Here is a 23,778-nt window from a genome sequence, read left to right as displayed (position 1 = left end):
TAGACTTCTTAATTATTTTCTTTTTTCTAATTCTATCAGATATATAAAAAGTATACTTTTTAAAATTTAACTTCCTTTGATTTGATTTCTAATGAAACTTAGCATCTTTCTAGTTGTGCTTTCTCTTTGGTGAATTATTTGTTCTAGTCCCTTTTACTTTAGCATTTGCAAAGTTTTAAGATTTTTTTTGGGGGGGGTTGTCTATTTGATTAGGTATTGTGCATACTTAACCTGTGGACTTTTTTTCTAACTCAATAGATTTTTCCAGTAAAACACAGAGATAATTTTTTTCTTAGTTAATAATTAGCAAAATAATCTGCAGGTGATCAAATAAAAATCCAACATGAGGTATATGAGAAATAGGTTAAACAGGTTACTTTTTTACTAATAGTGTCAAAGAATAATATAAAAACTTGATCTTCCTCAGTTACATTACTTTCTTTTGTGAATGTGATTTCTAAAAAAAAATGAAACAGTTAAAACTTACAGGTTTTGTTATTTTCCTGTTCTTTGTGCCTGAATCCCTAACCCTACCCACACAGCCTCAAGATGTAGGTAAGAAATTTACTTGTGTCTTAGTTAAGGAATGTCTAGGTTGGGATAATTTCTTATTTTTTAACCTTGCTTTATTTCCATTTAATTTTTCACTTTCCCCCCACTTTCATGAGCTTATATATACTGGTCACATATCCCGAACTAACCTTCCCAAATTTTGTATTTTCATGGTCATGTTACCCAATCTATGGACAGAGATAGTGGTTATCCCACCCAGCACATGGTCACCAGCTTTATGGCAGTATAGAAAGTGTTGCTGGGAAAAAACTTTGGATTTGAAAATACTAGTATTTCTTACAAATGTATTTAGTGTACGTTAACAGTGGGACACAAGATATGAGTTGGGATTTTTCTATATTCTTCGGTTGTCCAACGTATCTCCCAACTAGGTGGTAAAAACCTATGCAAGACCCTTTTATATTACATATAAATATCAAAATATTTATATATTTTATAGATATCCTAAAGTTTGTACATACTGATAAATCTGGCCAAGGCAGTGTCAGCCTGGGGAAGAAAACTTATATATGTTTTCTTCCCAAAAGGAGAAGATTTTGAACTCCGGTTGTGTAGAGGAGGTGTCCTTTTGTAATCGCTCTGGCATTAATGAAAGACTTTTTGGTAACTTGCACAAAAGTTCCCTAAGCATCTCAGTGCCCTGAAGATGTGGTCTGTGTCTGACTTAATTTCATACCCCCACAGTGCCTGCTAGTGAGACCAGTCACAGGGCTGAAAGAATGGTCATTTTTTAATTTTTCTTCTTTGCCCCTTGTAATGACTTCTTCAAAAACCCTGTAGATTTTTGTCTCTTCAATATATTTTTTATCTATGCTTTCCTTTACATTTCCATTGCTCCTAACAAAATTCATGTCTTGCTGATTTCTTAAGAAAACAATTGCAAAAGTCCCCTAATGAGCTTTTTTTTTTTTTTTTTCCTATCCAACCATTCATTCTCCCACCCCTCTCTTTGACAAATAGTTCTTGTCACTTTCTCTTTGTCAGGCACTGTGTCTAATTCCATGCATGTTAGATATACCATTACCTGGCCAGTATTTCTTAGCATATAGAAATAATCATATTAGGTGATACCTCATTGTGGTTTTGATTTGTGTTTCCCTGATGACTAATGATGTTGGGAATCTTTTCATGCACCTGTTGCCATCTGTATGTCTTCTTTGGAAAAATGTCTATGCAGATTCACTGCCCATTTTTTTTACTTGGACTGCAAGGGAGTTTTATGGTATTGAGTTGTATAAGCTCTTTATGTATTTTGGATATTAACTCCTTACTGAATATGTCATTTGCGAGGAGCTTTTCCTGTTTAGTAGGCTGCCTTTTAATCTTGTTCATGGTTTACTTCTCTGCATAAAAGTTATTATTTTGATATAGTCTCAATAGTTTATTTTTGCTTTTGCTTCCTTTGCCTTCAGAGACATAGCTAGAAAAATGTTACTAAGCCTGATGTCAGAGAGATTACTGCCTATGTTTTCTTCTAGGGATTTTATAGCTTCAGGTCTTACATTTAGGTCTTCATTCCATTTGAGTTTACGTTTGTGTGTGATGTTAGAAAGAGGTCCAGTTTCATCCTTTTGCATGTAGTGTTCAGTTTTTCCAACACCATTTATTGAAGAGACTTTCTTTTCCCTGTTGTATATTCTTGCCTTCTTTGTCTCGTATTATATGTGACCAAAAAACGTGGGTTTATTTTTGGGCTTTCAATTCTGTTCCATTGATCTGTATGTCTGTCTGGTGCCAGTACCACACTATTTTGATTACCACAACTTTGTAGTATATCTTGAAATCTGGATTGTGATATGTCCAGTTGTCATTCTTTCTCAAGATTGCTTTGGCAACTCAGGGTCTTTCGTGGTTGCATATGAATTAGATAAGAAGTAGTAAGTGTTGGCGAGGATATGGAGAAAAATAAACACTGATACGCTACCAGTGGGAATGTAAATTGGCACAGCCACTGTGGAAAACAGTGTATGGAGGTTCCTTGAAAAATTAAAAATACCATATGATCCAGTAATGCCACTACTGGGTATTTACCCAAGGAAAATGAAATACTAATTTGAAGAGATATATGTATCTCTATGTTTATTGCAACATTATTTGCAATGGCCAAAATATAAAAACAACCCACATGTCCATCAATAGAGGAATGCATAAAGATGTGGTGTTATACATGGAGTATTACTCAGCCATGAAAAAGAATGAGATCTTGCCATTTGTGACAACATGGATGGACCTTGAGGGTATTTTGCTATGTGAAATTAGTCAGACTGAGAAAGACAAACTCCATATGATTTCACTTTAATGTAGAATATAAAATACAAAAATAAACAAACAAAAAACCCAGACTCATAAATACAGAGAACAAACTGGTGGTTGCCAAAGAGACGTGGGTGAAGGAATGGGTGAAATAAATAAAAGGGATTAAGAGGTACAAACTTCAGTCATAAAATAAATAAGTCATGGAGATGAAAAGTACAACATAAGAATATAGTCAATAATATGGTAATAATGTTGTATGGGTGACTGATGGTGACTCTATTTATTGTGGTGAGCACTGAGTAATATATAGAATTGTCAAATCAATATGTTATATGCCTGAAACTAATATAATAATGTATGTTAATGATATTTCAATTAAAAAAGAAATAATCACATTAATATTCTATATAAACATTTTCAGTGGCTCTTCATAGCTTCTAATTGAAGCCCAAGCTCCTGGGCTCTATGTGCAAGACCCCCAAAATATGGATCCAAGTTCCTTCTATCCTAGTTTCCACTCTTTTTATGACCCACTCTCTCATGAAAGTGGCTTAATTGACTTTCTCTAAATACATCCCAAGATTTCTTACCTTTGTAATTTCCCTCACATTATTCTCTCCACACAGAGAGATGAACCTCCTTATTTCTCTACTGGCTGAAATCTTGTACATTTTTTCAGACTCAACTCCTATGCTGCTCTTGCTATAATCCTTTTCTGTTTTCTCATCCAAGCACCATAAAGCATTCCTGCCATAAACTTACCCATATTCCTTCAGAATGTCATGTACATTCTAAATTGGATTATAGTCCTGCTCATAAGTCTCTTGCACTATGAGAGTACTTAGAAGATGTCTTAATTATCACTGATTACCTCATATTGTCCAGCACAATACCTTGCAAAAGTAGGGACTCCATAAAAGTAGTCTATGTGGACAAATATAAGTGTGCTCTGATTAATATATGCTCCTTGGGAGGGAGTCAGTGATTTTAGCCTAGACCAGAGATTATCTAAATATCTGTGTCTAGCTAGCACTATAAACTATACTGACTACTAGCACATGATGGCATCTCTTGTTGGGCCCTGTAGTAACAGTGCATCATGTCTCGGTTAATCTTCATACTACTTTCCTAGTCATACGTGATAAGTACCTAGTATGAAAATGGTGCTTGGACTTGACATTTGTACTGGGGAGCCATCAATGGCAAATTTGGAGCCTGGCCCGTTTGAAACTAATTCAAGCCAATTCAACTTAATGAGTATCTCTTGAGCACAAAGTAAGCTATGATTAAGATCTCAAATTTGGTTCGTAGGACTTCTCTCTTTGTTAAGTATGCCAAATTACTTTCTACAATTAGTTTTCTATTTTATACTTCGTAAATGTAGACATCACGTATGGTTATTTGGTGGGAAAATTCTCAAATACCAAGATACATAATAACCTATATATCTTTGCTTTTCAGATGATGTCAGTATAACCCAGAAATTTATAGAGGAGAATGTTGGATATATGTGAGTTTCCTTAAACTATTTCTAATGATGATGGTGTTTACATGATCTTCTCTGATATATTCCAGAAATGTTAATGCTTCTCAAAAGTAATTCCATTAAATAGAAGCTGTATTTAAAAAGTAAATACAGTATCACTCATAAAATTCAGATGAGGCATCTAAATTGTCAAGAAATTATAAAATTTGTAGCCCTCACACTTTGATAATTTCCTGAGTCTGGTCAGCAAGTGAATGTTTCTATGAGTTTTTGTTGGACCGAAGTGGAAATTCTACAGGTGGTCATCGTGTACTCTGTGTGGACTCTTGTAGCACTACCATCATATTCGCTCAACATATTCAGGAGGCCTCCTTTGAAGAAGTAGAAGTGTTGGTAAACGCCATGACGGAATATCGAGATAAATGCTTGGGTGACAGGACTCTCCTAATGTGTTCTAAATCAGCTGTAAGTAAATTGTTTGCATTTCTGAAACAAATAAGCTTATTTGTTACACAGAATTTTTGGCTTAAAATATTAAAAGAAAGAGATGCTCTATGCCCCCACATTTTTTTTTTTTTTGCCTGACTTTGGGATTTAAGATAAGACACTTTCCTTGGAGAGATGCGATTATGTACCACGGTGCACAGGAGGAACTTGACTATGAGATTGCAGTCCACGCCATGGGTATACAGGCAGGGAGGCAGCCAATAGTCTGACAACGTGCACAGAAGTACAGAGGTGCCCTCCTTAGCTGCCTGTCTCAATATATGCTCAGTTTTCACATCCCCTTTTCTGGGCCACTACCAAATAGAGTCACCATCTGCATTTTTATTTTTTTTTAAGATTTTATTTATTTATTTGAGAGAGAGAGGGAGAGCGGGAGTAGGCAGAGGGAGAAGTGGACTCTTTGCTGAGCAGGGAGCCCAATATGGGGCTAGATCCTGGAACTCTGGGATCATGACCTGAACCAAAAGCAGATGCTTCATGGACTGAGCCACCCAGGCACCCCACTATCTGCATTTCTAGAAGACTATTATGAAACACTACTGCTAATACTTTACCAACACAGTCACACTCTGACCTTATCACCTTGAGAGAAAAGGAAAAAAGCTGTCATATAAGGGAAATGTAAGTAGCAAAGAAGGGGTAAGAGATTAAAGGGAGCCAGGATGGGGTAGAAAAAGTTCCCCAAAGGTTGGGATGGTTGTCACAGGTGTGGCTAACAATGCTTCATTGGTAATACTGGGGAAATTGGAATCTCTTTCCTGAAGGGTGACACTCATCCCTCATTGTAGTCCATGTGTCATCCCAGAAGGCTGAAAAACCTTATAATGAATAAAAGATGTCTTTTACTTTTCCATTGTCTAGAATGATGTTTTATTGGAAAATATATGTGCTCTGAAGGGACTGCCACAAAAACATAATTTTTCACACTGCTGCAGTAAGGTCGACTTGGAAAGAAAACTTTGTTTCTTCCATAATAAGAAAGCTGATGTAGGATTTCTGCCTCCTCTTCCTACCCTGGATCCTGAAGAGAAATGCCAGACTTATAAAAATAACAGAGAATCTTTTCTAAACAAGTAAGTTTTCTTTTAGCTGTAGAATTACCTAACTGAAGAATTACTCTTAGGCCGAGTCCAGTATCTTTTCCAAAGGAACATAGCTAGTTTCATTGATGGATTAATTCATTCAGTGTACATTGTGGGTCACATTCTGTGTTCAGTGTTGAGGATATAAATATGAATAAGATATGAAATCTACTTTCCAGTTCCTTTCAATAAAGATGCATATTTTTCTAATGTGGTAAGCCCTAGAACAGAGTGTGTGCATGGTGCCAGATTGCTCCTGGAGGGAATGATCTACTTTTCCCAAAGGGAAGGTACAGCTTTTACTGACGGTAAACATTAAATCAATGGGAGTTTATAAAAATCCGTTTGCAATGGTGCAGTAATTACAGAAGCAGAGACTTTTTCTGGAAAGCTAATGTGCTCACTGAAACTTAAATTACAAGTGGATTTGAACATAAGTCAATAAAATCCCCGAATCTCAGATGGCATGTGCACAGGCAGCTATTCTTTGAATGTGGTAGGGAAAGCTACTGATTGTATAGCAGCAGCCCTAGTTCAGTGTTCCGGATGAAAACTGTAATCATCACTCTGATTTGGGGGTTGGCAACTTAATTGACAAAACTTTTACTGGAGAGTGGATAATGCTGTCTTATATTGAAGGCTTCCATAATGAGAAGTCCTTCCTCTTTCCGTTTTTTAACTTGATCTTCTCGTCTTTTCCTCTCTTTCCATTCCCTTCCATTTTCTTCCCACTCTTTGTCTACCATTTTTAAAAAAAATTCTTTCCTGCTTTAAAGTCCTTTCCCTCCTTCCCTCTTTTTCCTTTTATAGTTACATCTATGAAGTTTCCAGAAGGAACCCCTTTGTTTTTGCCCCTACGCTTCTAACTGTTGCTGCTCGTTTTGAGGAGATGACTAAAACTTGTTGTGAAGAACAAGACAAAGCTAATTGCTTTCGGACAAAGGTGAGTATTGTATTTATTTCATTAAAATGATAAGGAGTCACCCCACACTGTAGATCCTTAGTTAAACTCAAATTATAGCAAAAGGATGTTTACCATTTATCAGCCATTTTCTTGCCACATTCACTGGTGTTTTCAACCCTTTGTCCACCTACTGCTGATCTAAATTTCTTAATACTTGAGACCCTTGAAAGACAACCGCCTATTTCCAGGGTCTGTCTTCTAGCATTGTCTTCCTTGTAAATTGGAAGAGAGCCCTAGTGAGTGAATATCTAGGCTAAAAATGGCATTTATCTTTTATTCTGGACAAACTCTTTTGGCCATCCATAAAATTTAATCATCCCATTACAGATGGACAAGCTCACAGCACACTGTACCGCTTACCTTCCTACCAAGCATAATTCAGTCATCAGGAAGGCAGGCCTAACTTTATAATGTGCCACAAATGCATGTGTCTTTTGATATATAAATGTATTAGGATAAAAATCCCATAGATTTTTCTGTTTCTGAGCTAATTTTGAAAATTTGGTTGAGATATAGTTAAGAAATAAGAGAATAGTGGGATTTTGTTTTTGCTTTAATAGATTTTCCTTTTTCTCCTTCAGGCAGAACCTTTCATACAATATTTAAAAGCATCATCTTCTTTTCAAAAAAATGTTTGTGGGGCATTTATGAAGTTTGGACCGCAAGTCTTAGGATTGATGTGAGTTTTAATATGAATCTTGTCTTTGCTTATATTTTCTCCTCTGTGTCCCATTTTTATAAAATTGTTGATGATTTTCATTTTTATTCTTCTCCACGGGTGTTGAGGGAGTTCTCAGTCCACACAGATAACCTAGAACAAGGACATTAGAGAAGGACGAGAGAAGACCTGGGAGGTGGAGAGACTCTAGAGAGAAAGAGAGTTACTTCTGAGATATTCTTTGGTTAGTTGGGAATCTGAGTTGGTCTGGAAGTTCCCAACGAGAGTTTTAAAACCTCCAAGTGCTTTTGATGGGATGTACCCCTAGTCTTTGACTTTAATGACTAGGAGACAACTTTAAAAGGATAAATTTTATCTCCAGTGCTCATCTTGACCAATTAGTAACGGTGCTATTATTGCAATGCTTTGAGAAAATCTCCGAGATCTCAAATAGATCAACAGGAAAGAGTTCTGGAGTGGATTATCTATCTCTGCCATGGGCTCACAGCAGGAAGCTGTGATCCTGACAAAAGTGTGTTTTGATATAAAAAATTACAGAGGCAAATATATATCTCAGGGCTTTTTATCCTGCTCTTGGTCCAGGACTCAAAATATCAGCTTCAGAGTTGCTGAGTGATCCTGCAGGCTGTGCCACACATAAACAGCTCTTTGGTACAGATACCTGGGAATAAAACAAGGGTTCCAATTCTCACTGCAGCTTTTTACCAGCAAAGAAGTCCCCCTTGCCTTACTTGCTGTTCAAGTTGTTTTAGTGGTTTGTCAATTCTTTTTCCAGAAATGTTGCTATACTTAGTCAAAAGTTTCCCAAGATTGAATTTAAGGAACTTATCTCCCTCCTAGAAGATGTTTCTTCCAAGTATGATGGATGCTGTGAAGGGGATGCCGTACAGTGTATCCGTGACAGGGTAAATATTCTCTGAAGCCAAATGCAAATGGTGATTTGGGGAAGCCATTTTTTTTTTTTAATTCTGAAGTTGCCCTGATATGTGGCTACTTCATTTACCACACAAAATAAGAATGCCCATAAGGGATGCTTGGGTGGCTCAGTCAGTTCAGAGGCTCAGGTCATAGTCTCAGGGTCCAGGGATTTACCCACCCCACCCCGCCCCCGTCCAGCTTTGGGCTTCCTGATCAGCAGGGTTCTGCTTGAGGAGTCTCTCTTTCCCTCTCCCACTGCCCCTTCCCCCTTCTCTCTCTCTCAAATAAATAAATACATCTTAAGAAAGAATGTTAATACATTGTTAAATGATAACATAAAATAAATAAAATAAAAAATAAAATATTAACAAATAAGCTCAAATAAAACTTTGAGGGTTTTTTCTACATGGGATTATTGTGAGATTGCTCAACAGATTCTATTTTACACGGTTAAATGTACTTGCCATAAAACTTTAGGAATTTAGAATCACTTAAGGCAGATTGAAGTTTTCTTTACTATTGCACATCTTCTTTTAGAGATATTTGACATTAAGTAGTAAACTCAGAGAACAGTTTTTACCATCATATTTTTAAGAACTGCTTTCTCTTGAGTTTCCCCAAGCGATTTCAGAGCAGTCCTGTCAAATAAGTGAAGTTAATTTAAAATAACTCTTACATTATTCCTTAAAGTGATTTTTCTAAGGGCATATACTGGTAAATATATCATCGACTTAGTTTAAGTTGTTCATGCACACAAAAGTAACACAATTTCGTTAAAAATATCTCACCTTCTGGGGTGCCTGGGTGGCTCAGTCTGTTACGCTTTCAACTCTTAATTTCGGCTCAGGTCACAACCTTGGAGTCCTGGGATCAAGCCCTGTGCCAGGCTCCCCACTCAGCAAGGAGTCTGCTTATCTCCCTCTCTCTCTTCCCTCCTCCTGCTCTCTCTCTCTCCCTCTCTTTCTCTCCCTGCGGCTGTTAAATAAATTAATAAATAAGTAAATTTTTAAACAGAAATGAGAAAAATCTTGCCTTCTTAGTTGAAATGAGACTTTTTCTTGGTGACTTTTAATTAGTTTACTTTTTTAAATTCACAGCGAAACTGTATGTTAATTTGATTTTTAGAATATGAAGAGATATACATTTTATTTCAAGCAGTGGACAACAGATGTCCCCAAGGATTATTTTGTCCTTAATCGGACTTCAACTAAAAACAATCTCACTCAGTATTTTTGTATTGTTTGGTTATGGAAATGTGTATTTTATTATATTAAATGTTATATACTGAATTAGAATATAATGGAGGATTTTTCTGTGGAGCTGAAACTAAGAGATCGTATGATGACCTTGATATCTCTTTATAATGCTCTCATGGAGAAATAAGAGTTATTAAATTGTAGTTTATTCAAAACAGAAGTGAATTCCAGACATTAAAGAGATGTGCTTCCCAGAAGAGTGATGGCCTTCAGTAAAATGTATATCTATTTGCAAGGATTGTCTTCCTGGTTCTATCTGGTCTGTTGGAAACGTGGTGCCGACAAACTACATCCCGTTTTTTGCTTCAACCCAGAGCTTTATCCCATCCTTTATCCTCAGTGTTCACCAGAAGAAGAGGCAGACCAGCTTAGGCAAAGTCAGAGAGGCCTGGAATAGCTTAGTGTTTTCTGAAACTCAACATAGTACATGTGAAAGTGGAACAGGAAGGAGGAAAATGTGCAGACTCATACTGGGGAGTCTGTAGAAGAGATGAGGGGGCAGATCAGCTTTTAAAAAATTATCCAACTAATGTGTAAATAAGAAAACTTCACCTTCTCCCTAATTCCCACTATTTGCCATGGAGGTCAGAATTAAGCTGAAGAATGGAGAGAGGATACAGTAAGGGTTTTGGTTTTGTATATCATTTCGCAATTTGAACAGCTTCAAATTAATAATAACCATGGGGAAATGGTAACAGTGAGTAGGATAGCTTCTTATGTTTGAGAGTTGCCATCTGGTAGTTGCTCTGATAGTCCATTTGTTAATCATTTTGTCATTCACTTATGAGTAGTTATTCACTTAGGAAATACTTATTGAGTTTCTGCTATGTGCTTGGCCATATAGTTCCAGGGTATGAGAAAAGACATCTAGGATTATAGATGTTCTAGTCACATGTCTTTGGTGGCATTCATTTAAAAGGAAAGAAATAACACAGAATTTAAAATGCCAATATATCAGAGTATTAGGAGTGAGGTATTTAAAAGATTAATACTTAACAATAAAATGGGAATTTATAGGAGAGTCTATTTTCATAATTATATCACTTAAAATCTTTAGCAATAAAACTTGCCTTCATGTGAAAACTTCATGTGTATTACATTAAGACAAAATTTAAGTATTATTTTCAAATTCTCTGATGAATAATTTTGTGTGTTGATGAAAATCAGATGTGAGGCTCATGGTTGGTTGTGTATGCAATCATTTCATTATGAAGGAAAATCCAGCCCTGAAGGAATGATGAGAATAAAGTAATTTTTCATTCTTCTGTCATACAGAGCAAGGTTATGAGCCATATTTGCTCCAAACAAGATTCCATCTCCAGCAAAATCAAAGAGTGCTGTGAAAAGAAAATACCAGAGCGTGGCGAGTGCATCATTGCCTCGAATAAAGACGATAGACCAGAGGACTTAGCTCTAAGAGAAGCGAAATTTACTGAAAGCGAAAATGTGTGTGAAGAGCGAGATGCTAATCAAACGATCTTCATGGCTGAGTAACATAAATCTATACTGAAATTTCTAAGGCAAACAGAAACTTATGATTTGACCTATTTTGGCTAATTTGGGTGGAAGGAATGGGAACCATTCAAATCATTGGGTACCACATAATTTTAAAAATTGATGGTTACAGACTATGGTATTTTCACCTGATTTTAAGGAGATGCAACTGTGTGATTCCCGGGACGGCTAACATTTATTGAGTACTTGATATGTGCCAGACCATGGGCTTGATACTCGATGTAGATGATCTGTTTGAATTCTCACAACAGTCACGTGACACCAGTACGAGTTCCCCCATTGTTTCAGATAAGTAAATGGAGGTACAGAGCAGCTAATTCACTTGTTGAAGGGTCACAGTTAAAAGCTGGCTGAGTAAGGATTTGACCAGAGGAGGTCTGGTCTAGGAACTTGTTGGCTGAACTGCCATGATAGGCCACTCCACAGCTGTTCAAGGAAATCTAGTGGACTTGGAGCCAAAGGGACAGGATTTGAGACCTGGTTGGGTCACTAGAACAAGTTAATCATCATATATAAAATTCATATAAGAATATTCATTCATTCCAAGCTTATTGGTAATGAAACCTAATCCAGGCACTATACGAGGTTAGACAGGGCTTTTATCCACAGTAAGCTTTCATCAACAGGGAATGCCATGGCAGAAGAGACAGACTTATAAATAAATGAGTGCAGGACATGTCCTTTTATTTCTGATAGCACTGTGTAATCCATAACGTAAAGACAGAGGAGGAAGTGGTCAATTCTACCTGGGAAACCTGGAAAGGCTTGAAAGGGAAGAGGTGCTTAAAGACATTTTGGTAATCCAGACAGAAGGGGGAGATCATGGATAGAAGTATAAAACCACTTGGTGAGTTTGTGACTTTGTGTAGGGTATTTGCAGTGAGAGAGGAGGGTAGTGAGAAGTACATGCGGTCAGATCATGCAGGCGTGCTAAGTAACGAGATGTCATTGAAGGGCTTTCCCTGAAGAATAAGGAAGGGCAAAATCACTTTTGTCTTTTAGAAACCATCTGGAATGAATCCCAGTTTGGGGCTTAGGTGGTTGGGTAAGTAGTTTTCAGATTCAATGAGATGGGAAGTATGGGTTGAAGGTTTTGTGGGAAAGAGAATATGTTTGGATCTGATGACGCTGACTTTGAGATACACATGAAGTAACTAACTGGGAAGGCCATGAAACAATTTCTGTTTACTTGAGTATAGTTGACACACAATGTTACATCAGTTTCAGGTGTACACCATAGTGATTTGACAAGTTTACACATTATACTAGGCTCATCACCAAGTGTAGCTATCTTTGGATCCCACACACAATGACACAATGGTTATTACAATACCATTCACTAGATTCCCTGTGCTGTGCCTTTTGTTCTCATGATGGATTCATTCTATAACTGGAAGCCTGTAGCTCCCACTCCCCTTCACTGATTTTGCCCATCCCTTCTGACTCCAACAGCCATCAGTTTGTCCTGTGTATTTATAGGTCTAATTCCACTTTTTGTTTATTCATTTGTTTGTAGTCTTTTTTTTTTTTCTTTTTTTAGACTCCACTTATGAGTGGAATCATATGGTATTTGTCTTTCTCAGTCTGACTTATTTCATTTGACACAATACCCTCCAGGTCCATCCATGTGGTCCCAAGTATCATGAGACAATTTTGTATGTGAATCCGGAGCTCTGGAGGATGGAGATTAGGGAAAATTTACCAAATGTTAAATGCTTTTCATCTACTAACCGATTTAATTTTTGAAACAACCCTTTGTTGTTGGTATGCTTTTATTGTCCTCATTTTCCAGGTGAGGAGATGGAAACACAGAAGTTAAGTAACTTGCTCCCAAGTGACACTGATAATATGTGGTGGGGCCAGGATTCGAACGCGAGCTGCCTGGCTCCAGACTCTTGCTCTTAGAATCCAGCCACTGTGTCCTATTGTTTTTCATGGGTTGGGGTTATTAACTTAAACTGAACAAAATGTTAGAGGTAGCGTGTCTCACTTCTATCTGGCACATGTGCTCACTGAATGGAAGCAATTTTTTTTTAATCATCATCACCATTGTCATGATCATCACCATCAAGTTACAACATAATGTTTGAGGAGAAATCACAGAGCAACCCTGAGCATGCTGCGCCAGAAACAGAGTTTTAAGGTGCAGCATTTGATGCAAGATCACAATTGTGCTTCCAGGCTAGGGTACGCTTCTAGGAATTTTTGTTGGCAGTTTTTTTTTTTTAATTATATTTTATTCCTGTAGAAAGGTCCATGGCTTATATCAGATTTTAAGAATAGCCCTTGATTCTCTGAAGGGTAAATGCAGTTGTGTTAGGGTCTGGGAATATATCACACAAATAGGATTGAGATGGCAGGTGGGGAAGCAGAAGAGACAATGTCAGAAACACCAAGATTAATCAGAGAATCAAAGCTTGTGAACCAAAAAGGGATGCAGAGTTCCCTGGAATTGAAAAATTTTGTGAGGTATTACAACTTATTTTGAATGGATGGGTAGATAAGATTTTTTAAAAAAGATTTTATTTATTTATTTGAGAGAAAGAGAGAGAGAGAAAGAGAGTGAGCAGGGCTTGGGGCAGAGGGAGAGGGAAAAGCAGACTCTCTGCTGAACAGGGATCCCCATGCGGGGCTCAATCCCAGGACCCTGGGATCATGGAACCAAAGGCTGATGCTTAGCCAACTGAGCCACCCAGGAGCCCCCATAAGATTTTATTATGAAGACTATTGTAAAGAGCACAGCTTGGTGCTTAGAGAAGACACCCTCTCCTGCAAAGAGAGTCAGCTTGATTTAGAGAAAAATTAATTAAGCATCCTACTAGACCTGGGTTCACATATTACACTTCCCGTTAATAGCAAGGTGCTTCCCCGGTCTGAGACTTCCTTTCTTGAGCTAAAAATTAGTACTGATCTTGAGGACTAAGTGAAGTTAAAGAGAAAAGTATTTTCAGAGGGTAGGTAGCATTTCTTTATCTCTTATGCCCCAGAGCTCGATCCAGTGCTAGCACCTACTAAGGGCTTAATAAGTGTTAGCCTCTTTCCACTTGATTTCTCACTTCTCCCCAAATCACACAGCCTGGATCCTTGGAGCATCTCACTGAGGCCATGGAAACCACTGCCAATACTTAGAGCTCTAGGGGTGGTGACTCCCATACTTGAGAAGTGATGGGATGAAGTTACAGGCAGAACTGTTTCCCAGTCTCTCCCCAAGATGGCCCTGGAGTGGGGAGCAAGCCATATTTCCACCATCTCAAGTTGGAGGTTTGAATGCAGTTTCCAACAGAATTAGACTCGCTATGTATTTTCTTAAGTATTGGTGGCATGATATACTATTTCTGATGTTTTACACATAAATCTTCTTAATAATTAACTCAGAATAACTCATCATTCTATCCTCTCAAGTAAAGGCACTGTTGGTTTAAAATATACTACAGAAGAGAACCTTTGTAAAATGATGTCCTGTAGTCAAAATATCCTCTGAAATCACTCCCTGAGCAAATCTGAGGAGGAAATTAGCATTTGAAAGCAGACTCAGTGTTACAAGATCAGACTAGCTTAAGAGATAGCAAGATTTGATATTTTGTTCTTTCTCTAAGGTCTAATGCTAGAAACATTGTACACATCACAGGTTTCTTTATGAACACTCAAGGAGACATCTGGAACTGTCTGTACCGGAGCTTTTAAGAATTGCTGGGGTGTATGAAAACCTTCTGAAGGAGTGTTGCCACACAGAAAATCCTCCCGACTGTTACCGCCATGCAGTAGGTTCCACCGTTCCGGGCTCACAGAACAGGACAAAACAAAGCCTAACAACAAACACTTCATAACTGACATCAAAGTTTTACTCTAGTCTAGGGAGTAGGAAATGTAATTGACCCATCTGAATGTACTCAAATTCAGTGCAGGCTGATCATTGGGAAGACTGATAATGTGTTAGGTTTCTGCACAATGTCTTGAACTACTAATTCTGTGTATTGATGCAAAAAGAAGAAATCTTCCGATTCAATATTTTACATTTAGATCTTTATTTATGTACTTTGCATTTTATTAAGCCATATAGGATTTTTTTAATGATTGTAAAAGTAATGAATGATTGTCAAAGATGATTAGGAAAGTATCAGAAGTTATAAAGATAAAAATGAAAGCTTTGATACTGTCACTGAGAAATAGCCATAATTAACATAGGGTTTTCCCATGTGATTTTAGCTATTGTAGTTATAAATTTCTTGTGAATAAGTTGTTCATGCCCATTATCCATTTTCCTGTTGAATTTAGTGTGTTTTAGTGTCAACTCATAAGCATTCCTAATGTATTAGGTAAATTAATTGTCTGACATTTCTGATTTGTTTCCCATTCATTTGATATGTATTGCTTTTGCTTTATTTAAAAAATTGCTTCTACTTACCATAAAAGCCAGTTTACACCCATTCATATTTGAGCAATGAAGCAAGAGAACTTGACTTTCAGACTAGCTCTGCCACTGTCTGTTCCTGACCCTTAAATGAATCATAGTGCTAGAAAATTCTCTTTTTATATGGAGGCGAAGTATGTCCCACACACCCATTCACTGGTGTGTAGTTTTCTCTCTGGTTGCCGCTCAGTAGATACCCAATTTTATGCTGAGGAGATAGAGTTTGTCAAATATTTGAAGACAATTATTGGGGGTTTTAAGTTCCAATTCTAAATGATGGAAAAGAAGACATGAAATAAAGATAAATATGATTAAAAAGGTTCTGTAGCAATATTGACTAGCTGGGTCAGTCTAGGCAAGACATTTGACTTCATAAAGCTGATTTCCTGTATGTAAAGATAAGAGACTACTCTGGCCTCATGAAAGTGATTATCAGATGTGATCGTTGTCAGCATAAGATTTGAGTTATACTTTGCAAGCTGGAAAGCTCTAAAAAATGTACAGGATCATAATGAAAAATTTGGAGTTTCAAATTTTAGTAAAAGCCATCTCTACATTTATAGTTGAAAAGATTTAAATTCTTAACTCATAAAGAAAACCACTCTCCATTTAGTGAGCAATATATGGTAATGATAGTTTCAAAATACTATACAAATAAAAGCTATTTGACAAGCTGACATGAAGCTTATGATTAAATTTTAGAGAAAATGTTCATAAATATGATTGTTCTTGTTTTTAGGAATACAAATTCAATGAAACAACTGAGAAAAGCCTCAAGATAGTACAGCGAGAATGTGAACATTTCCAGAATTTGGGGAAAGATGACTTGAAATACTAGTAAGTTGCTTGTTCAAGTTGATTAACACTTGTGACGAGGATAAGTAAGATAAAGAGTGCCACAAAGTGTCAAAAATTCAGTTCAGCCTTTTAGTTATGGGCAAATCCATCAACTGGGAAAGAATAAAAACACAAAAGTCAAGAATGTGCATCAAGCTGTCATAGGAATGAGGCTAGAAATGAAAAAAATACAAGATTCCAGAAAATTGATTCTCTAATGTTTTAGTTTTCACTTGGACTGGCTTTTGTCAATACCTTGCCAGACTCCCTGGATTCTGCCCCATTTAGGAAGGTGGGGGGAAAGCGCAAACGTCAGGTGGTTGCAATTTCCCAAGGAAAAGATGGTTTGCCCAGATTTTGGACCCACCTTATTGAGCTTATAGAAATAATTTTGGATTTGTTTAACATTTTAATATTTGTTTTAGTGCTCTTGTGAGCATTCATGAGTGATACACAGTTTATTCTGGATTTTCTTAATTAATTACAGGGTAATATAGTGTGTTTTTAAACCAAACGTCTTTGAAACAAAACAGAGCTTAAAAAATAACTGTTTCTGCAATCTGGCTGTTGGCTGAGAACTCAAACTCAGCCCATTAAAGATATGTTTCCTTCACCTTAGATTATCATTTTCCAACATGGATCTATTAATTAAATTCTCCCTTTAAAATATTATTTACTATGCAAGGGATTTCAAGCAGAATTTTACATACTAACCAAGATATTTTACATCCTAGTCCAGAAGTTCCTATACTCCCAGGTAAGACAGGATGAGAAAATTTGAAAACTTCTGAGATTACCATGAAATTAGGAGGAAACCAAAAATGCAGAATCTAGGAGACAGGGTGTGGGGAAATAGGGAGTGAAGAGACAGTTCTCCGCCATTTTATGAGAAAGCCGAGGTTCATGTTGTCCTTACCTTGGTTGTCCCTAGCCTTGAAGAGTTAGGGTTTCAAGTAGTTAGACAAGGGAGAATGGGTATCTGTGTTTGTTTAGAACCAAACAGACAAATGTTCTTTCAGCTACCTTATCAAACTCACAAAGATAGCTCCCCAGCTCTCCACTGAAGAACTGACCTTTCTTGGCAAGGAAATGGTGACAGCTCTGGCCACCTGCTGCACACTGAGTGAAGAGTTTGCCTGTGTTGACAATTTGGTGAGCATGGCCCATGTACCTAACTATTCCTTAAAAAAAAAAAAAAGACATCTGCTGTACAGTACTCATTGATCTATAGCAATTAGGAGTTACATGCTTTTCTTCACGGTTTTCAACATTGTTGAGCAAGGAATGTCAAAGTTTTTTAAGGGCCTCACTGCATCACAATCCTAAAAAGCAAAGGATAATGTATTAAATATTTTCTTGGGGGTTCTCCAAATCATCTTTCTTACTTTTTTTTTTTTAATTTTTGAGAGACAGAGAGAGATGGGGGGAGAGAGAGAGAGAGAGGGCAAGGGAAGGAGCAGAAGGAGAGGGAGAAGCAGGCTGAGCATAGAGCCTGATGCATGGCTTGATCTCAAAACCCAGAGGTCACGATCTGAGTCAAAATCAAGAGTCAGAAGCTCAACTGACTGAACCACCCAGGCACCCCTCTTACTTCTTATTACTAATTTGTTATTTGTAAATTGTTAGGGCAAATGTTTCAGAATGATATAAGAAATTTTAATGTTACAAATTCAGTCTTGTCCCACCTGCTCAGTAAGAGAATTGATACTTCTGCCCAATCACAACTTGGATGTATGTCTTTAGGGCTGGGGTGGAGATGATTTTGGAGGATAACCTAGAACACCCTAGGAAAGGAATAAATCAAAGGGCCACTGTGTTTGGCTGCCACTTTCAGTTGGTTGTCCTGAAGCTCTCTAGGGCTCATAATTACAGATTTGTATATGTGCTAACAAGAAATTAACCTATAGCACTTGCATTACAATGGCTTGAAATTGTGTTGTAACGTAAGCTTCTACTTTGTATGTAGTATCAAGCTTACAAGTGCCTGGGTTTTTCTGAGTACAGTTAATAGTCATCTTACAACAATCTAACGGTTTTTCTAACCATATTTCAAAACTCTATTCAAGTTTTAAACTCATGTCTAAATTCCGACTTTCACTGGGACAGATGGATTTAGTTCTTGGAGAGTTATGCGGACTAAATGAAAATCGGAACATCAACCCAGATGTGGACCACTGTTGTAAAACGAACTTTGCCTTCAGAAGACCCTGCTTTGAGGGCTTGGAAGCTGATAAAACGTATAGACCTCCATCTACACCTCAGGATTTATTCGTCTTTCATACAGACTTATGTCAGTCTCATAATGAGGAGCTCCAAAGGAAGAAGGACAGGTATAAACATTCTCTTCCATTCACCTTTTTCTTCAGCCTGAAGGCAAATCATGTGTTAATGAGAAGGCATACTGTAATACATCTGATTTTGGTGTTCTAATCCCGTTACTTCCATCAAATTGCCCACGCTCTCCAATCCAGAAAAACACCAGGGCCTTTTAATGGCTGTTGCTTGAAAGTCAATACCTCGCTAGTCTTTTCTTTTCCTAGGCATGGAGTGTCGAGTACAGTGTGATTTGGAAAGGTGACTGAGGGAAGCCAGCAAAAAGGTCATAGGCAAGTTCATAAGTTCATGAGGGAATGTCATAGATATTTTCCCTGAGAATCTTGCTTACTGTTTGAAAAAAAATGAGAGGCCTAAAAGGGACAAGAATTTTACTTTTGTCTTCTCAGGCAATGTTATAAATGCAAAAGAGTAAGACTTCAAAGGGGGATTTAAGTAGTATCTGTATCAGGTGCAGTGGGAACAGCATTCAGCTACTGAGGAAAAGGGAATAGAGGTTGTTTTGAAAATGAATTTTCTAGAAAGACCAAAAGTAATCACATAACCCACAGGACTGCACATCAGAAAGATGTAATTTATGCTCACATTTTTTATATCATTTTTGTTTATAATGACCTCACCCTCTGAAGAATGTTAGCGTGAAATCCATCCCACAAGTTGAACAGGAAAGCTTCAGGAGACTCCTTCGAAGTGGACTATTTTAACTTTTTATACTCCCCCCTAAGTCAAGTTCCCCCTAAGACATGTGAAATTGTGACAAGCATTTTGGGGAAGAGCAGCTTAAGAAAGGAGTCTTGAATTAATTCTGTTTGGCATCTCTGGACCACAGGCTTCTTGTTAATGTAGTGAAGCGAGGGCCTGAACTTACAGAGGCGGCACTGCGGTCGTTGCTCTCAGACTTCACGGACGTGGTGGCGAAATGTTGCAAAGCCGAGGACTCTGAAACCTGCTTTCGTGAAGAGGTAGTTCCGTTTCTTTTCCGCTGAAACTCATCCGGTATTCCTGGTCACACAAAATACAACCGAACTCTCAGTAGGACCCTGCTTCCTCCCTGCAATGTGTCTGAGGCCTCTGGGAGCACCGTGAGCCTGATGTCCCAGGCAGATGTCCCTGTGGAAGGGCCTCAGCACTGTCTCCTTGGTAACCCCACGGTGTAAGAAAAAGATGCCAGGAGAACCCAGGTCCTGATTCCAGCCATCTTAATCACATTGCTTACACCGAGCTGTACTGCACCACCTATAAATGAGGATGGGGATCATTATCCTTGAATTAGACCTTTGGTCCTTACTCTCTTACTCTCTTTGAATCACTCATTAGTTTAATAAAACAAATAGCTGGACTGGTTTGCAAAGGAAATCGTAATCAGCTCCAAAGAGAAGGGAGGACGAAGGGTGTTCGCGAAATCTCTCAGGGGGTAGCTGGCTCACCTTCATGGGCCCTGCCGCAGCGTCCCTCAGGTGAACATGCATGTGTGTGAAGTGAGGCGTTGGTGGGGGCTGCGCGCCCTGAGGGGGAAGAGAGGAGACCCGCTCCCTGATGTTCTCACTCCAGGGACTGGCGTCTCTTGCCAGCTTGTGGTGGATTCTCAGGGACGCGTGAATGCCAGCCCCAGAGGGAGGCTGCTTGGAAGTAGCTCTTCACTGATTTCCAACTTCCTTTCTCACCTTTTCATTCCCAGCAACTCCCACTCTACCCCAGACTCACAATGCGCGTGCACACACGCAAACTCGGACCCCTCATATCCTCCCCACCTGGTCACAGACACGCACACTCACACCCAGTCTTCATTCTGGTGGATAGCCCTCTACTTTTTCCAAGGGAGTGCTTGGTCTGTGGGAATTGTGTGTGTGTGTGTATGTGGTTCAAATTATTAGCTTTTACAAATATGTTTAATGTAATTCGAGGTTATTAATCAGTATCTAGCATTTACCAGAGTGTGTGTGTACATTGAGGTCATGGAAAGGGAGGGATGAGGTCACTGGCAGTTCATAAACTGCACTGGAAGAAAGGGTGTTCATTGAATCTTCCCCTTCTACAAGATGGGACTGCTTTAATTTTTCTTCCCAAAATTCAAGGCAACATGTGTCTCCAAATTTAAATAATCATGTCTTAAATTCTTCTATGTGTTTTGTTTCTTTTTTTCCCCTCTCAGGGGCCCAAGGTGGCGGCCAAAATCCAGGCTGCTTGAGAAACACAAAATAAAACCCACCAAAGGTAATCCCTGCTGAGTCAAATGCCAAAAGTACATGTGGCTTGTGTGGTCACTCGGGCTTTTCCCTTCTGGTGCTTCAGTGTCTGTTTCTAGCTCATTCCACGTGCCTCGTACCTCACACGCCCGTCTCGGTCCTCTCACTCTACCTCTCACTCACCGCTACCGCACTCAGTGGTCTGGACCAGAGCAGAGAGGCAATGGAAATCTGTGAATATTGACAGGGAGAAGCGGGCTGATGATGGGCAGACAGGTATCAGTAACCTGGCCTAAGAGTCTTGCCACAACAGTGTGTTCCTAAGTGAAAAACGATATGTTTGTGATTTCACAAAGCTATGTAAAAGATGCTCTCTCCTCTGCAGTTTAGGTAAGACACGTACACAAACTTTAGGAACAAATGATGTTCAGCGTCTGGGAAGAGAGGCCTGGACCACCACAGGGAGTAGGTTTGGGTCAACAAGAAGCACAAACTCCTTACCACTCACACTTTTCTATATACATGACTTCCCATCACCCAAGTTATACGATTTCACATTCGTGTGTTGCATTAAATACTATTTTTGCTTCCCAGGTTGTGGGGAAAAGAGAGGAACACCGACTTCCCTGCTTCCTATCTTTCCTGCGGTGGATCTTGTTTTCTGAGAAGAATGCAGTGAAAAGATTCTTCTGTAACCTTTACCTGAAATCATGTTATTGTAGCGAGCAATAAACAACATCATAAAGTTATGTCTCAAAGACTGATGTCATGCGTCAGCTTGATAACAAAATCAGTCAATCAGGATGTATTTGTCCCATCAGCACCATGAGTTCCTTGGCAGATGTACACTGCTCCAGGGAAGGCGGGGCTGGGGAGCAGCAGTGGTGTGGGCAGACCCCTCACAAATGCTTGTCCTTGCTGCTGCTGGAAAGGGTACTGGGAGCTGAGGCCGGGCAGCCCTCCTGCTGTGGCTGCTCCCAGCATCCCCCACTGCCACCGAATGTTTTCAATGTACAAAACATCATTCGAAGTACTTTTCCCTAACAACTGTATGAAGTAGATACCTTACCTTAAAAATATTTATTTATTTATTTGAGAGAGAGAGAGTGAGCACAGGTGGGAGGGGTAGAGGGAGAGGGAGAAAGAGAATCCTCAAGCAGACACTCCGCTGAGCACAGAGCCCAACGAGGGGCTTGATCCCATGACCCCGAGATCTTGGCCTGAACCAAAACCAAGAGTTGGATACTTAACTGACTGTGCCACCCAGGTGCCCTGGAAGTAGATCTCATTTTAATTCCCATTTTACAAGCAGGGCACTGTTTGTAGAGTCATCTGTTCCATGTCATACAACTGGTAAGCGGCAGAACCAAAGTTTGCATTTGACTCCTCTAATCCCAGAACAGTATTCTTGACCTCTGTACACCCTATGTCCTAGGGTGGATATTGGATGTCATTCATAGAGAGGGAGGAGCACTGAAGGCATCAGTGACAATGGCTCTTTTGTCTTACTCTTCCAAGCCGGGATTGCTGTTAATATCGGAGATGTAAGTGCTTGTCGGTGATGTCTAGGGAGAGAGAGCTGGGGGAACTGGGAAGCCAGGAAATGAAGGTTGGTCATGGACTTGTGGCCCGATTATGTTGACTATTTTCTAAACTTTCAAAGTTTTTAGTGCTTCAATGTCTGGAATGGAAGATGATGACCATTTAAGAGATAATGCATGGGAATAATTACAGAGTTCTTTTAGCACAGCATTTATGGTTTAGTCTTTGGGATTTTCATTTATTTCATCAACAAATATTTATTATTAGACTCCTACTGTGTGTCAGACACTGCACATACGAATATGAGGCGATCAGAGATGGCTCCCCATGGCAGGGGAAGGATAGTAAACAAGCAATCACATATTATGTCATAAGGATAGAAGAATTCCCCTGCTGTGGGAGCACACAGGCACTACAATCTAAGCAGAAGTTGTAGGGGAAGTACCGGCGGGGGTGGGGCATCAAATTCCTGCTGCCGGTAACTTCCTGTACGGCCTCTGACAAGTTCCCTATAATCCAAGACCTTCATTTCTTTGTATAACATGGGAGAATAATCTCCACTTCACAAAGGCTTTAGAGAAATGCATTGAGTGGCTATACAAAGTACCCGATGCCATGGCCAGCAGGTAATAGATGTTTATTTTGGGAAGTTATTTTGTCCTTTTGCCATTTTGCCAAACATTTCCATTTACTAATGAGGAGAACAGGAAGAAAGTTTCACTTAGATATTGGATAGTAAGTTTAACAAACAGAAGTGAATCAGCTCCCAGTTAGGTAATTCAGTTTGGTACCTAATAGTGGATTCAGCTACGTGTCCAATACTGGGCTAGACACAACAGATATGAAACCAGAGGCCCAGGAGCCTGCTGGGTTAAAATGAAATCAGTCCCATATTGTACAGGGAGACAATAAAAACCTTTTAAAAAAAATGATTTTATTTATTTACTTGAGAGAGAGCGAGAGAGAGCGAGAGAGAGAGAGCACAGAGGGAGAGAGAGAAGCAGAGTCCTTGCTGAGCAGGGAGCCCGATGTGGGGCTCAATCTCAGGACCCTGAGATCATGACCTGAGCTGTAGTCAGATGCTTAACTGACTGTGCCACCCAGGTGCCCAACACCCTTTCTTCAAGTGTCTTTTATGAACTGCCAGTGACTTCATCCCTCCCTTTCCATGGCCTCAATTTGCACACTCACTCAGGTAAATGCTAGATACTTATTAATAGCCTCTAATTATA

The 23,778-nt window shown here is 38.9% G+C and overlaps 1 protein-coding gene across 1 annotated transcript; it reads left to right on the top strand.

The window, feature by feature from the left end:
• The first annotated feature begins 344 nt into the window (after positions 1-344).
• Positions 345-21,006, top strand: LOC111149221 (afamin). Its single transcript, XM_022506170.1, has 14 exons — positions 345-555; positions 4,291-4,339; positions 4,648-4,780; positions 5,684-5,895; positions 6,715-6,847; positions 7,450-7,547; positions 8,323-8,452; positions 10,997-11,211; positions 14,865-14,997; positions 16,387-16,484; positions 17,504-17,636; positions 18,591-18,814; positions 19,648-19,780; positions 20,971-21,006. The coding sequence occupies exons 1-14, from the start codon at positions 468-470 to the stop codon at positions 21,004-21,006; spliced, it is 1,815 nt and encodes a 604-aa protein (XP_022361878.1). The 5' UTR covers positions 345-467.
• Positions 21,007-23,778: the final 2,772 nt, after the last annotated feature.

This window comes from Enhydra lutris, unplaced genomic scaffold (assembly GCF_002288905.1).
Source record: "Enhydra lutris kenyoni isolate GAN:26980312 unplaced genomic scaffold, ASM228890v2 scaffoldscaffold21, whole genome shotgun sequence".
Lineage (NCBI taxonomy): Eukaryota > Metazoa > Chordata > Mammalia > Carnivora > Mustelidae > Enhydra > Enhydra lutris.
Note: the sequence above shows the minus strand (reverse complement) of the source record. Positions and strands in the feature narration are given on the sequence as shown.